The sequence below is a fragment of the Zosterops lateralis genome, assembly GCF_965231275.1.
Source record: "Zosterops lateralis genome assembly, chromosome: 2".
Taxonomy (NCBI): domain Eukaryota; kingdom Metazoa; phylum Chordata; class Aves; order Passeriformes; family Zosteropidae; genus Zosterops; species Zosterops lateralis.
This window is the reverse complement of record NC_139763.1, coordinates 22211069-22223583: the sequence shown is the minus strand read 5'-3', so window position 1 is coordinate 22223583 and position 12515 is coordinate 22211069. Positions and strand designations below refer to the sequence as shown.

The following is a 12515-nucleotide window of genomic DNA, read 5'->3' as shown; positions in this document are numbered from 1 at the left end:
CTTAGATCATGGACTAGCTTGAAGTATTTTTGTTCCAGCAGCTAGGTTCTTATAGCTCAGCTGAATTCTTCCTGGGAAATAAGAAAAAATATTATAATTAATATTATATCACTGTGAGGGAGCAGGTTAAAAAGGAGTGGAAGAGATGCTCCTAGTTAATAAAGGAAAATTAGTAATGGAAAGAAAAGTCTTGCATATTCTTCTAAATCCAGCAGCTGTAGTAATGCTTGAGTACTGGAGACATTTTTCTGGAGGTGCCTTTTTCCCCATCAACAGGCTCTACAGCAAAAAGCGTTCAATAGACATGCATCTGTTAATGAACAAGTTTGCAAGACAAGAGCCTGTTACTTCAGCAAAAAAACATGAAAAACTGAAAGTGAGAAAGACTCTGTTTCTACAGAATCCCCACAGACACAGGGATTCATGCAGATGGCAGTTATCAGACAAGATAGCTTTCAGAATTCCAGGAAGTTTTCCTCCCTATCCTTTGAGAAAAGTGCTACTCTAAATAGCTTTGTTGTATACAGCTGCTCACAAAAATTTAATTCTCACATGCAACTTAAAAAAATAAACTTAGTACCTGTCTTGTAGTAATTACACTAATGTGAAAAATGTTTTATGCAATGGTAATGAAATGATACCTTCTTCATGTAAAGGTACTGAAAATCAACGTAGACCTTTTAAAAATTCTTATAAGTTTCAAAAATTTTTATAAGATGTTGCTCAAAATGCTTGAGAAAGAAGTACTTGCTGATCTGTATATCAGGAAAAAGTAATTTTTTTATAAAACTTATTGAAAAATTTGTAATTCATACCAGATCAAAAATGTAGACTGTGGTTTCTCCCCTGCCAGCTGATGTCAGCAATTCAAAGGTTTAATTTAGGGAAACAGTTAAAAGTCTTGCTTATTTTAAACCTCAATTTTTATGTAAATTGACCGATTCCTTCAAAGCATGATCAAATTGTCCAGCAGCATTTAGAGAATTTATATATATTTATGTCTATGTGTGTGTTTGCAGTTGATAAATGCATTTTTAAACAGTTAATTTTAAAATTTAAAATATCACTTCTGCCTTAAATTCTGGCATACATAATATGCTGGACAGAGATATTACCACTACTTCTGGGGACACTAGCACAAAACAACATATCTTCTCTACTTTGGCCAGACTACTCCCAAAAACAGGTATTTGTGAAGGACTGTGTTGTAGCAATTTATTCTCTTATGTCTGTTCACTTTCTCAGAAGTGAAAAAAAAAGAGTTGAGGGAATTATTCATAATGGCAAAATGTAAAATTGTTTCCTTAGGTAATATAAAAATCAAAGGGAAGAGCTCCTGAAGGTTTTTCTCCAAATTGACCAGTTGGAGGTGGCATTCAGATTTGGGGTTTTTTAAGCAGCCAATGAGCAGAGTTATAATAACTTCTCAGGAAAGTGAGGTTTGAGTTATTTTTCTGATTTTGAAATGCTTTCTAACTCAGGATTATTGATGGACATGATCTGCTACCTTTACTTCAAGGAAAAGTTACTCGATCTGAGCATGAATTTCTCTTCCATTACTGCAATGGCTATTTAAATGCAGTCCGCTGGCATCCAAGAAACAGTAAGTAAATTTGCCTGTTCACGTTTTAAATATTTAATATAATTTTTATTGCAGCTTGAAAAGAATCAGGAGGAACCCTTGGGCTATAGTAACAAAAAAGTTGTTTAAAATATCTAGCCTTTTTCCTTCTCTTTTCCTTTTGTCTTTGCTGTTACATTCCTATTCACCATTTCACTGTTTGACATTATTTGGTTGTTATGCATTAATGTTAAATATGAATGCAATACTGAGATCTATGGTATCTGAAAATGCCTTTTTTTTTAAAATCTTCATGAGAGAGAGGCTGTCCAACAGAATGAAGCAGACAAGGTTGACTCTTACCTTGTCCTAAAAATGCACAGGTAATAGGATGGTTTGCTGAATAACAGCACAAGTATGATGCTACCTTAGCTCTTTTTATTACTCAGATAGCAAAACATAGAAGAATCACTGAGTCAAAGTCATAATTATCCAAAAAATGAATATAGTATTATAGAATTCCTTTTCATGGTTTTTATGAATGACATAATTCTACTTTGTAGGCCAAGGTGAAAAGCATTTGTCACTGATTTGCTCTTTTTTAACTAACAGCTCACTGCTGGTAGCACCTTCCACATTAAGCAAAGTATATTTCCCTGTCTATGAAATCTCTGTGCTAAATGAGGTTAAACACAGATTTGTCCCATCTCAGTTGACTTTGGAACTAATGGCTTGTGTTACAGATACAAAATAATGATTCAAAACAAGCTTTGGCTTAGAATTTTTTTATTTAAAAGGGAAAATATTACCTATAATATTTATTTACCATTACTGTGCCTTTATGTCTTGCATTTGATAAATATTCATAAGGAAGAACCAAGCAATCAGACCTAGAACCATTTTGTATCTGGTGCTGGATGAAGTTATTTTGCATCATAATGAGAGAAGTGGGCAGAGAAGCTGTTTTTCTCAAGCATACACCTTTGCAAGATAATGTAACCCTTGTCTGAGGAAGGGTCATCTTTATTATTCACTGAAAAGGGAATATGATGGGAAATTAATGTGAGCAACAATGGGGGACTAGTCTACTGTATTTACATGATGAGCAACAGCAATGTAGAATGTGATTCTTCCTTTCTCCAAGGCACTCAAATTATAAAGCCCACTCAGAACCTGGCAATAACATTTTCATAACAATGGCCTGGCTTTTGTACTGAAGGTTGTTGTGGTTTAATTTCAGACAGCAACTAAGCCTGACAGAGTCACTCTGTGGCTCTTTCTGGGATGGAGGAGAGAACTGGAAAGGTAGAAGTGAGGAGACTCATTAGTTGAGATAAAGACAGTAATAGATAAAGCCTACACGTGTCAGCCAAGCAAAACAAGGAATTCATTCATTACTTCCTATTAAAAAGGCAGCTGTTTAGCTATCTCCAGGAAAGCTAGCCTCCATCACACATAGTGATGACTTGGGAAAACAAATGTCATCACTGAATATCACTCCTTCCTTCTTACTTCCACAGCTCTCTATGCTGAACATGATGTCATTTGGTCTAGGATATGCCCTGGACCAGCTGGGGTCCACTGTCCCAGCAGTGCTCCCACCAAGTGTTCCTTGTGCACCCCCAGCCTGCTCACTGGTGGAGTGGGGGCAGAAGAGCCTTGTCTGCTCGGCAGTACATAAAACATCCCTACTATCAACACTGTTTTCAGCACAAATGGGAAACACATATTAGCTACTGTGAAGAAAATTGGCTCTATTCCAGATAAAACAAGCACAATGGGTTTCTGATATTCTGCCTTTGGAGTCAGCTTCCATTGTAGTGAGAGTAGACAATAGCCAGGAATTCCTCTCTATTGTCTTATGTACCAGTCCTCTGTGATGGCTTCACACCATGTTCACCATCTTCTGCACTTCTCTGGTAATGGGCCCTAACCCAATTGTCCAACTAGGAGTGCTCATTCCTTCATTATACTTGTAGTTCCTATTGATTTCAAAGATGCACTTTTTGAAGAACAAAGCAACAGTAGCTTGGAAGAGACAGCTTACAACTGCTAAGGAAAATGTGATGGATGTATTTATTGATTAAAGTGCAAGGTAATGGTACATATATTGTGTATATGCTCTTATTATTGCATACAAAAATCATATTTCTTATTAAATTTATTTTATGGGAAATCTCAGTTTGCATATCAGTGACAACTTGCATATCCCAATATGTTTTCTAGACACTCAAAGAGTAGTATTAGCTTTAATCCTCAGGAAAAATGCATATACCAAGAATTGAGAGGAAAGCTAAATTCTGCTTAGCTATTTGGTCCCTTTTTAACTCCATCACCCCACAGTTCCCTTAGTAAATTAATCTTTGCCATTATTAGATTTCCAATGTGATTCAGTCCAGACCCCCTTTTTTTGTTTAATTTTTGACCCTTAAATATATACATGAATCAGGCATCTTTCCCTTGCTTGCAAGATTCTATTCTGACTTAAGCAGGCATGTTTCTCACATCGTTCAGGGAAGGTCAGAAACTTCAGAGTGAACAATTACCATTTTGCATTTATGTATTTAGAGGCCAAGAGTTCCTCATAACCAAATCAATACACATCTTCATTAAGTTATATTAGTTAGGCCAGTTATTGCATTCACAATGTACTTTCCCCTTCATCAGTCCTTTGAAGAAGCTTTTAGAGGATATGTGCTATGCAATGATCTTCTCAAACAAGTCTTCAGAATTTAAACCCTGTTCTTTCTACAGAGCCATGAGGAAAATAATCTGTTGGGTTTTTTTTTCTCTTCTCTTCATCTTTCTCAGCTGCAGAAATAAGCTAACACCATTTTTTCTTCATATTGCTTTGACCCACATTTTACCACATGCTAGAAAATAATGCACATAATTCTTCACATTCTGAATTAAAAAAAAAATGAATTAAATATCAGGCAATTTTCTTTTGCCCTCACAGATTGTTCATGCTGATATTTCACAGAATCACTGAGTTGGAAGGAACCCATAAGGATCACTAAGTCCAAATTGCTATAATTGCCTTGGAAACAGCCAAGATACATAGTCCTAGTCCTTGAAGGATGATTTTCTGAATATTGAAAATAAAACAGATGTAGGATCTGCCTTTGCTTTCTTGAGCTGAGCCACTCAAAATTTTGTATTGCTTTCTGTGATGTATGTTAGATGATACTTTGGCCTGTTTTAGGTCTGATCACGTGTTCTTCTGCTTGAGCAAGTTGACCAGTACTTTTGTATTTGCTAATTTTATAATTTAGCATAACTGAGTACTAAAAAACTATCAAGAGCACTGTCTCCAGTATATTACTGGCATATGAATCTATACTATTAAAAAATGCATTGCTATGACAACTTAATTGGAAGGATTAATCAGATACAGACCAAATCTATAGTCGAATGAAACTGCATCTTTCAGGTTTCACTGACTGTGTGGAAAATTTTGATTTGATAAGGAGGAAATATATTGTAATGCTGTGTAATGAACATTGAGAAATATAATGCAATGCAGTCAGTATTGTAAAGAAATAATGATATTCACAGTGTTTTGGTGCTACTGATAAAAATATACTAATGTTTCTGATAAATGCTACAGTGACTTTGCTAGCAGCACTTCACCTTTTCTGTTTCAAAATGGATTTAGTTGTTCAGTGGAATATGTCATTCAATAAACAAAAGAAAATGAGATTTTCTATGGCAAGATCAATTGAAGCAGACTAGACTGCAGCTCCAAAATAGCTTATTGTGCAAATATAATGACTTTTAAAGACAGAAATACAATTAAAAGCTTTATATAAAAATTTCTCACTTTTCTTCACTTAACAAACAAGATACATGTCAAATTGTGTTTATATTGACTTTCTTGAATGTTGTGATCTGCCTCAGTTACTGAAATTTCCGTCAAATTCTCCAATGAGGGATTCTTTATGTAACATCACAGAATTCATAGCTATTCTGATTCCTGGCTATTGCATTGTTCTCCAGCATCCAACAGTATTTCATGAGACATATTTTGTTCTGTGGCTAGGGGTTATAGGCCCTTCGTAGTAATGAATTTAAAAATTGAATTTAAAAATTGAAGGTTAAAAAAACCCAAAATGTAAATGAGAGAGAAATATTTTTGTTTGCGGTTTTCAGACTGAATATATAGGATAAATTTACAGAATAGTGTTTTGGGTCTTTTTAAGACGTTCCTCCAGATTCAGTTTGACTAAAGACATTAGTGTCATAATAAAGAGAGGACAAAGCATGAAAATCTGTTCAGAAGGGTCATCTGCTCAACTTTTGGTTTGGACAAGTGCAACCTTTCTTGTGAAATTGTGTAAAAATAAGGCCTCTTTCTGAAGAAATTACATATGAGGAATACCTTCCACACTTCCTTACCTCTCAAAAGCCCAAAGTTATGCATGCCTTAAGGGGTAGTGGGGGTTACCTTATAAATAAGAGAGCTTGCATTATTTATGGTGCCATTCTTAGCTTAATTTTTTGTAATATCACATTCAGTGTTAATAGTAAAAACTGTAAAATGAATTCATATGCTTATAACACAGACTTGTGAGCACAATATTGTACTCAGAGGAAAAACAGAGGAGTTGGAGTTTAGATAAGTAACAGAAACTGGGAAACTTCTGTAATGCTCTAGAACCAGCTTAAAATCTTTTTTCTACAGTCAAATTCTCAGTGTGAGGGTAGGTGGATCTAATGGTTCTCTCTAGCAAACAGAAATATATTAATGTGTATATAAGGGAGATTTTGAAGTGTTATGTGGTGCCAAAACACTTGTTTGTAAATGCCTGTCCTTGTTTGGTCCTCTTAGTGCATCTAAGAAATTTGATTATCCAGACATCCACAAAATAAATTAAAATTGTGTTTGCTCTGAATTGGAAAGTATTAAATTTTTTCCTATGTACTTAGTATTTTAAAGATCTCTCTTAATAATTCTTCCACTTTCTGAATATAAACAAGAAATTTCACAACATTCATTCTCTAAAGCCTCATAAGCTTTTTTTTATTATTATTACGTACTTATTAATAACAGAGGAAAATTTTCAGTGTGCTCTTTACCATAGGATGAACAAATGGTACAGCAGCTTCATTTGTAAGTTGTGGGATGTGCTTGTCATACACAGAGGACCCATTAGCAGAACCCATAGCCTTGCCTAACTTTTCCGATTCTTTTTGCTTGCTTCCCTGAGGAGCTTTTTCAAATTATGGTTTATTTGCCTTCTCTGTGGGGAACAAAGGACTTAGAAGATGTTGTTACAGATTAGTGAAGACTCACATTGATCCTGAGAATGCCAACAGTTATAGGTGCTTTCACTGCTTAACAGTACAAGGGAAGGTAAATTTAATAGAAGCTTGATCCAGAAATTTCTTCTTTTCCACAGCATCTTCAAAAGAGAGATACTACCGTGTGACTTTCACTGCTGTCAAGGAAACATTTTGTTTCCTTACAAAGAAACATCTTTTTTTGCCAAATCTTATCACACCAACCTTGTATCTTTTCTCAGAAAATAACAGATGAGAAAGGATAAAACAGAAAGAATAAACATCTAAAGGAGTAAAACTTTCCTATTGTCACAAAAAAAATTCTAGATTTCTTGCTAGAAAGAATAGACATTTTCTTTAGTCGTAGTAAAATTGATGCAGGAACATTTTTGTCTTAGAGGGCTATCCCTCCACTGAAAGACCATGGTTAAAGTCCCTTGCATTATACACACAGACCTTCAGTGATCATATCAGAGTGCTTTTTCTTCATATAAAAATAGATACCATAACATATTGTCTATTGAATTCAAAGTATCTTGACCTAAATTAGTAATATTTTTAGTGAACATGGAGAGGTTGACAGGTTTCAGTGATCATATAATGGCAAAGGCCTTTAAAGTAGATAATTCAGTGCTATTTAAACTTCAACTTTAATGTTTGCTGTCAGATATTTTGTCATGCAGTTGTGACATGTGCAAAAGAAAAATTTTAACGCATTATTTTCTGTATACTCCATAGCTAACACTTAAATAGAAAAAGGTCTCCGAGTTAGAGCAACTGTCTGATATATTTTAATTTATTTATAAATTTAGCAGTAGTCAAAACAACAACCACATAAAAGACGAGGTAAAAATGCACTGCAACATTCAAAGATTAATTTCAGCATTCCAAGTAACATTTAAAAGTGAATGTTTAACAATATCTGGAGCATTATGTTTCCAAAAATATCTTTAGTTCAATGTTGGACTTGAGCCTGCAGCATTTTGCATGTTACATTCAGAACATAGCGCTGATTCATCCTAATTTTAAAATCATTTTCAAATGGTATATGTTGTCTTAAGCAATGTTCTTCAAGGGAAGTAGTTAATGCATGCACAACCCACATGGAGTATTCTATGTGCCACAGCCTCTAACATAATATTATTACTCCTAGAAAATAAAGCAAACTATCTGTTTATTAGAGAAATTCCCTGGAAACTTGACTGTCAATAGTGAGGTGACTTCTCAGTATGGCATAAAAAGACCTTGCTATGAAAGGAGAAATAGACATGGAAGAAAACAGTGAAGGGTTGCAGGCTAGGTGCACTTGACAATACTATGGTGGAGGCCAGAGTGCATATGTGGATGATGTGCACTCTGTACCCTGCAGTTACATCTAAATTTAAGTTCTGATCAGTACTTTGGACAGAAAACACAAGCAGAATTACTCAATAATCAGTGAAACCATTCTCAGTCTGAGAAAAGCTCACATCTCAGTACATAGAGTGATCTTTCTGTTGCTTTCACACCATTTTATGTGGTCATGAAATATCAGAGGGTACGTAAAACATTGAATTTTTCAAGTATCTTTTCCTAAGGCATCTATAATTTCTTTAGATTTCTGTAACTTGTTAGTTGTTGTGTCATTCTAAGTATAGAAATTTTGTTAGTGGATTTTTATGAAAGCTTTTTGAAACTGAAAGAGACTACATTTCACTTGTAGTTTTTTATCGCCACTCTTTCAGTGACCTCCTAGTAGAAAAGCAAATTAGGTGAAATAGTATAGAACTGTGACATTTTTCACATTTATTCAAAGTTTTATTCCAAAATTTTTTGAAAATAATTCTTCAGATGCAGTTCACTCATATTCAGGAGAATTTTATGGTCTCATGGTTGTGGGACTCTAAGGTGAACGTTTTTGAGACTCAATTACTCAGTCCTCTTCAAGACTGACATTTTAAAGCAAAATAGGTTTTTAGCATTCACAGTAAAAGGGGGAAGTTAGAAATCATGGTTCACTCACAACAATAAAAGTCAACAGGACTATAAAACCTCAATAAAGATAATGATAATTTAGCACTTAGAATTAGCACTAATGCAATAAAGAAAGGGTGAACCTTTTAGTATTAGGAAATATTAGTCACCCTAAGATAATTTTGTCATTACTAGGTGTGTGCTAATTTTTCGTGTACAACCTGTTACCTGTCTGTTGAACATTAATTGTTAAATGGTTTATACATCATAGAAGCAAGGTTCTCGATCATCTCACTTGCTCAGTGAGAAGAGTAGAGTCTTCAAGACTCCATAGAATGTTCAAGATTAACCTAATTATATTATCTGGGCTTTCCTCAAGGCCATTGAATTTTTACAGACAGTTTTTCAGTCTGTAAGTCTTTCTGTATGGTCCTGTTTGGTGCAAAATAGAGACTGAATCTCAGTCCTAAAAGCTTATAGTTACCTTAGCATTAGTTCATATCCTTGACAGCAAAACTACTTAGCCACAAAGCTTTATAGCTTGGACTCAAAATCAATGTCTTGATTACTGTGTTGTTGATAATTCCAGTTTGAATTCTCTACTCTAGCTCTTTACAGAATTTAAATTTTGGAAGGTTTTAGTTGATCCACATGAGGGTTTTTTTTTGTTGTTTTGGGGTATTTTGGGGTTTTTTTTCTAACAAAGTTCACCTCTCATCCTTACCCAATGCCAAGCTCCAAATACTTTATTATCTTCCAAAAGCCAGCATTGTTAATTAATCACTTGTTGAAGCTAAAACAGTACCATGATACATAAGCAAAAAGTTAATTAGAGAGAGGTAATAATAAAGTATAAATAGTTTCATTAAGATTTTGACTTCAGCACTATGAAAGTATAAGACTGAAATATTAGAAAAGAAAGTGTGAGTAAATAAATCTATCTAAATGAAAAATTACTTATTCTCTGAAAATGATCTCTCAAAACTCTGGAATTTCTTTTGAATGTGCTTTTCTCTAATTCCAGGATGCTCTGGGAAATGTTAAAATTAGGACTCATTAGTTCTTCATGACCACGGTATCTTAGAACTGCAAATCCTTTAGTTCCATCAGAGTCTAAGTCCACTTTATCCCACAGCTGGTCATGGAGGCACTTTCATGCATTTTCTCTCTTTAATCTCTCAAATTATCCCTGTCTAGCAAATGGGAATTTGTTGCAACTACATTGCTGTTTGCTTTTGATCAGCTGTTACCTTTTTGTCTCAGACATGGTTAAGTTGTTATACAGAGCAATTCAATTCCTGGCTACTGTAAGTAGACTGTAGGTTTTAAGGCATTGATATAAAAATGAAATTTTCTGGGCTGTAGGATATTCCTCTCTGTTTTATGCAGCATATCTAAATTAGAAGCTAAAACAATTTTTTTAATATATATATATGTCTGCATCAGATGCTCTATATGATACTGTAGTTTTATTGTCTGATTTCTCAGAGCCTGATACTCACACAATTCATACATATTATATAAAAGTTTAGTATTATGATTTCCACCCATAGAGGATGATACTGATGGTATATCAGAATAATACTGAATAATACTATAATAGTATTATATAAATATATATTATATATTATATGATGTTATATTTATCTATAATATACATATATAATAATATTATATAATACTATAATACTCTATAATACTGAATGGTGGATTGTTTGTAGTATTTTTAGTTGACAAAGATTTTTTGACTCTGAAAAACAATGTAATTGTTACTAGAACCAATTTTCAGCTGTTGCCAGAGGCTCTAAGACCACATACCTTTATGATTCAGAAAGAAACTGGAGCTCTTGAACATTCAAGTCAGTTTTCAAAAAGCAGCTTACAAGAAAGCCAGAGATTAAATAAAACTTATCATTTTTTCCAGAGGAAATCAATTTTATCAGTGAGGACTATTTGTATGTATGCTGTGAAGGCATGAGCTTATGTGCAAGTGTGAAGAAAAATACATGTTTCACAGAAGTGAAGACAATTTGAATTATGCTGTGAGAGGGAAATTTTGTCTTAAAGCTGGAAATTCGCTAAAAACCCTAAATAACATATGGAAGCTTTTATCCTAACGGAGCTGATCAGAATAAGAAGACCAAGGGTAGAATCAAGGAAATAAGGCAGAGGAAAAAGTGTAGCTATTATGTCGTACTGAAACTGAGGTTTTATATAGCTGTCTTTTTTCAAAACAAATACAGAAGACATGTAAAAAGTTTTTTTAGAGTCCTGTTTGCCATGGTCACTTTTAAACTTTGAAGAAAAACTTTGAACTTCATACATTATTTTGGTTTTCATTCACTAATTTTATGTTTTGAGTAAGGAGAAGATTAGTAATCTAATGCATTCTTTAGTGGCAGAAAATACATTATATGACTCGAAATAGGGATTATAATCAAATTAAATTCATTATAAAAAGTGATTTATGATACTTGAAATATTAGAATTTTTGATATTTGAATATTTCAAAATTAGCAGAAATTACCAGTTTCTTTACCGCCATATTCTATTGGATATCATACTTTGACATTTTTATGTTTATCCTGAAAATCTTGTAAAGTGCATTAATAAGCTTATCTTAGCACAAGACTAAGTACTAAACACAAATGTCTCAGTTCATTTTCATGGTCAATGGAAATATAATCAGTCTGTGGGTAGAAAAGCAACTGGGAATTGCAAAAAAATCATACAAGAATACACCTTGTTTTCTCATATGCTTCAGTTCATTCAGCTGTGCTCTAGTGGAGCTGTTGTGTCATTTAGAAGTTATGGTGATTTCAAGAATGCTGAGTAGCTCCAAATACCAGGAGTGTGTTGTGTCTACAGAAGGCTGGCTTAGAAAACCATGCTGGTATTTACAGAGAGGCTGTAATAATCAAGAAAAAGGTGCTGAGAAATGCTTTAACTGGATTTGGGAACATGATACTAAATAGATTATACAAAGCCTATCCCTCCTGATAATTATCAAAGGCCTCACTTTTCCCCCTTTTATATTGCCAAAATATTTGAGGTCTACAGAAATGAAGTGTTTAATATCTACCAGTGCTTTTAAATGGTGATGAGAACCTGACTTTTGAAAAAAAAATTAGCCAAACCAAGCCAAACCAAAACAATAACCCCGAACTAAGTTCTGAGAAATATATTTGAATGTTTAGCAACCAGCAGGTAGAACTAAAAAAAAGTAAATATGCCACTCGTACTTCAGGAAATATTTCTGAGTACATATCTGTCAAAGCATTTAATCCAGGGGAAATGTTTGTGTTTGGAAGACAGAAAATCAACATTACTCTCTTTAACACAGCTTAAATGTGAAAAAGATACATCTTTTAATCAAGAAAATTAAGTATAAATTATTTTGAATGTTTTAAAGTAATATTCCATTAGTGGGCATTTTTCAAACTAAGATGTTGGCAAATGATTACAAGGACAATATCTAAAGGTCAAGCTTGATAAATCTGTGTTATTGCCATGGCATGGAGGAGCCAGAAACAGATTTCTGCCCCATTAACATGTGAACCTTAGAGCTTGGCTGAACCTGTCAGTGCAGTCTCTGCCTGGACACACAAGAACAGTTCTATCGTAATTATACTTGGTCTTTTCTTACTAATTTCAGGCAATTTTTTCACTTTGCAGACCAAATTGACCTCAGTTTTTTTGTTTGGTTGGTTGGTTGTTG

General features: G+C 33.9%; 1 protein-coding gene across 5 annotated transcripts in view; it reads left to right on the top strand.

Annotated features, from left to right (window-relative positions):
* The window catches only part of STS (steroid sulfatase), a 104963-nt gene that overhangs the window by 74848 nt on the left and 17600 nt on the right, over positions 1-12515 (top strand). For all 5 annotated transcript variants that reach the window (XM_083855642.1, XM_083855645.1, XM_083855641.1 and 2 more), the window contains one exon: positions 1482-1603. In XM_083855642.1, the coding sequence (XP_083711768.1) occupies positions 1482-1603 (122 nt within the window). The remainder of the gene's footprint in view (positions 1-1481; positions 1604-12515) is intronic.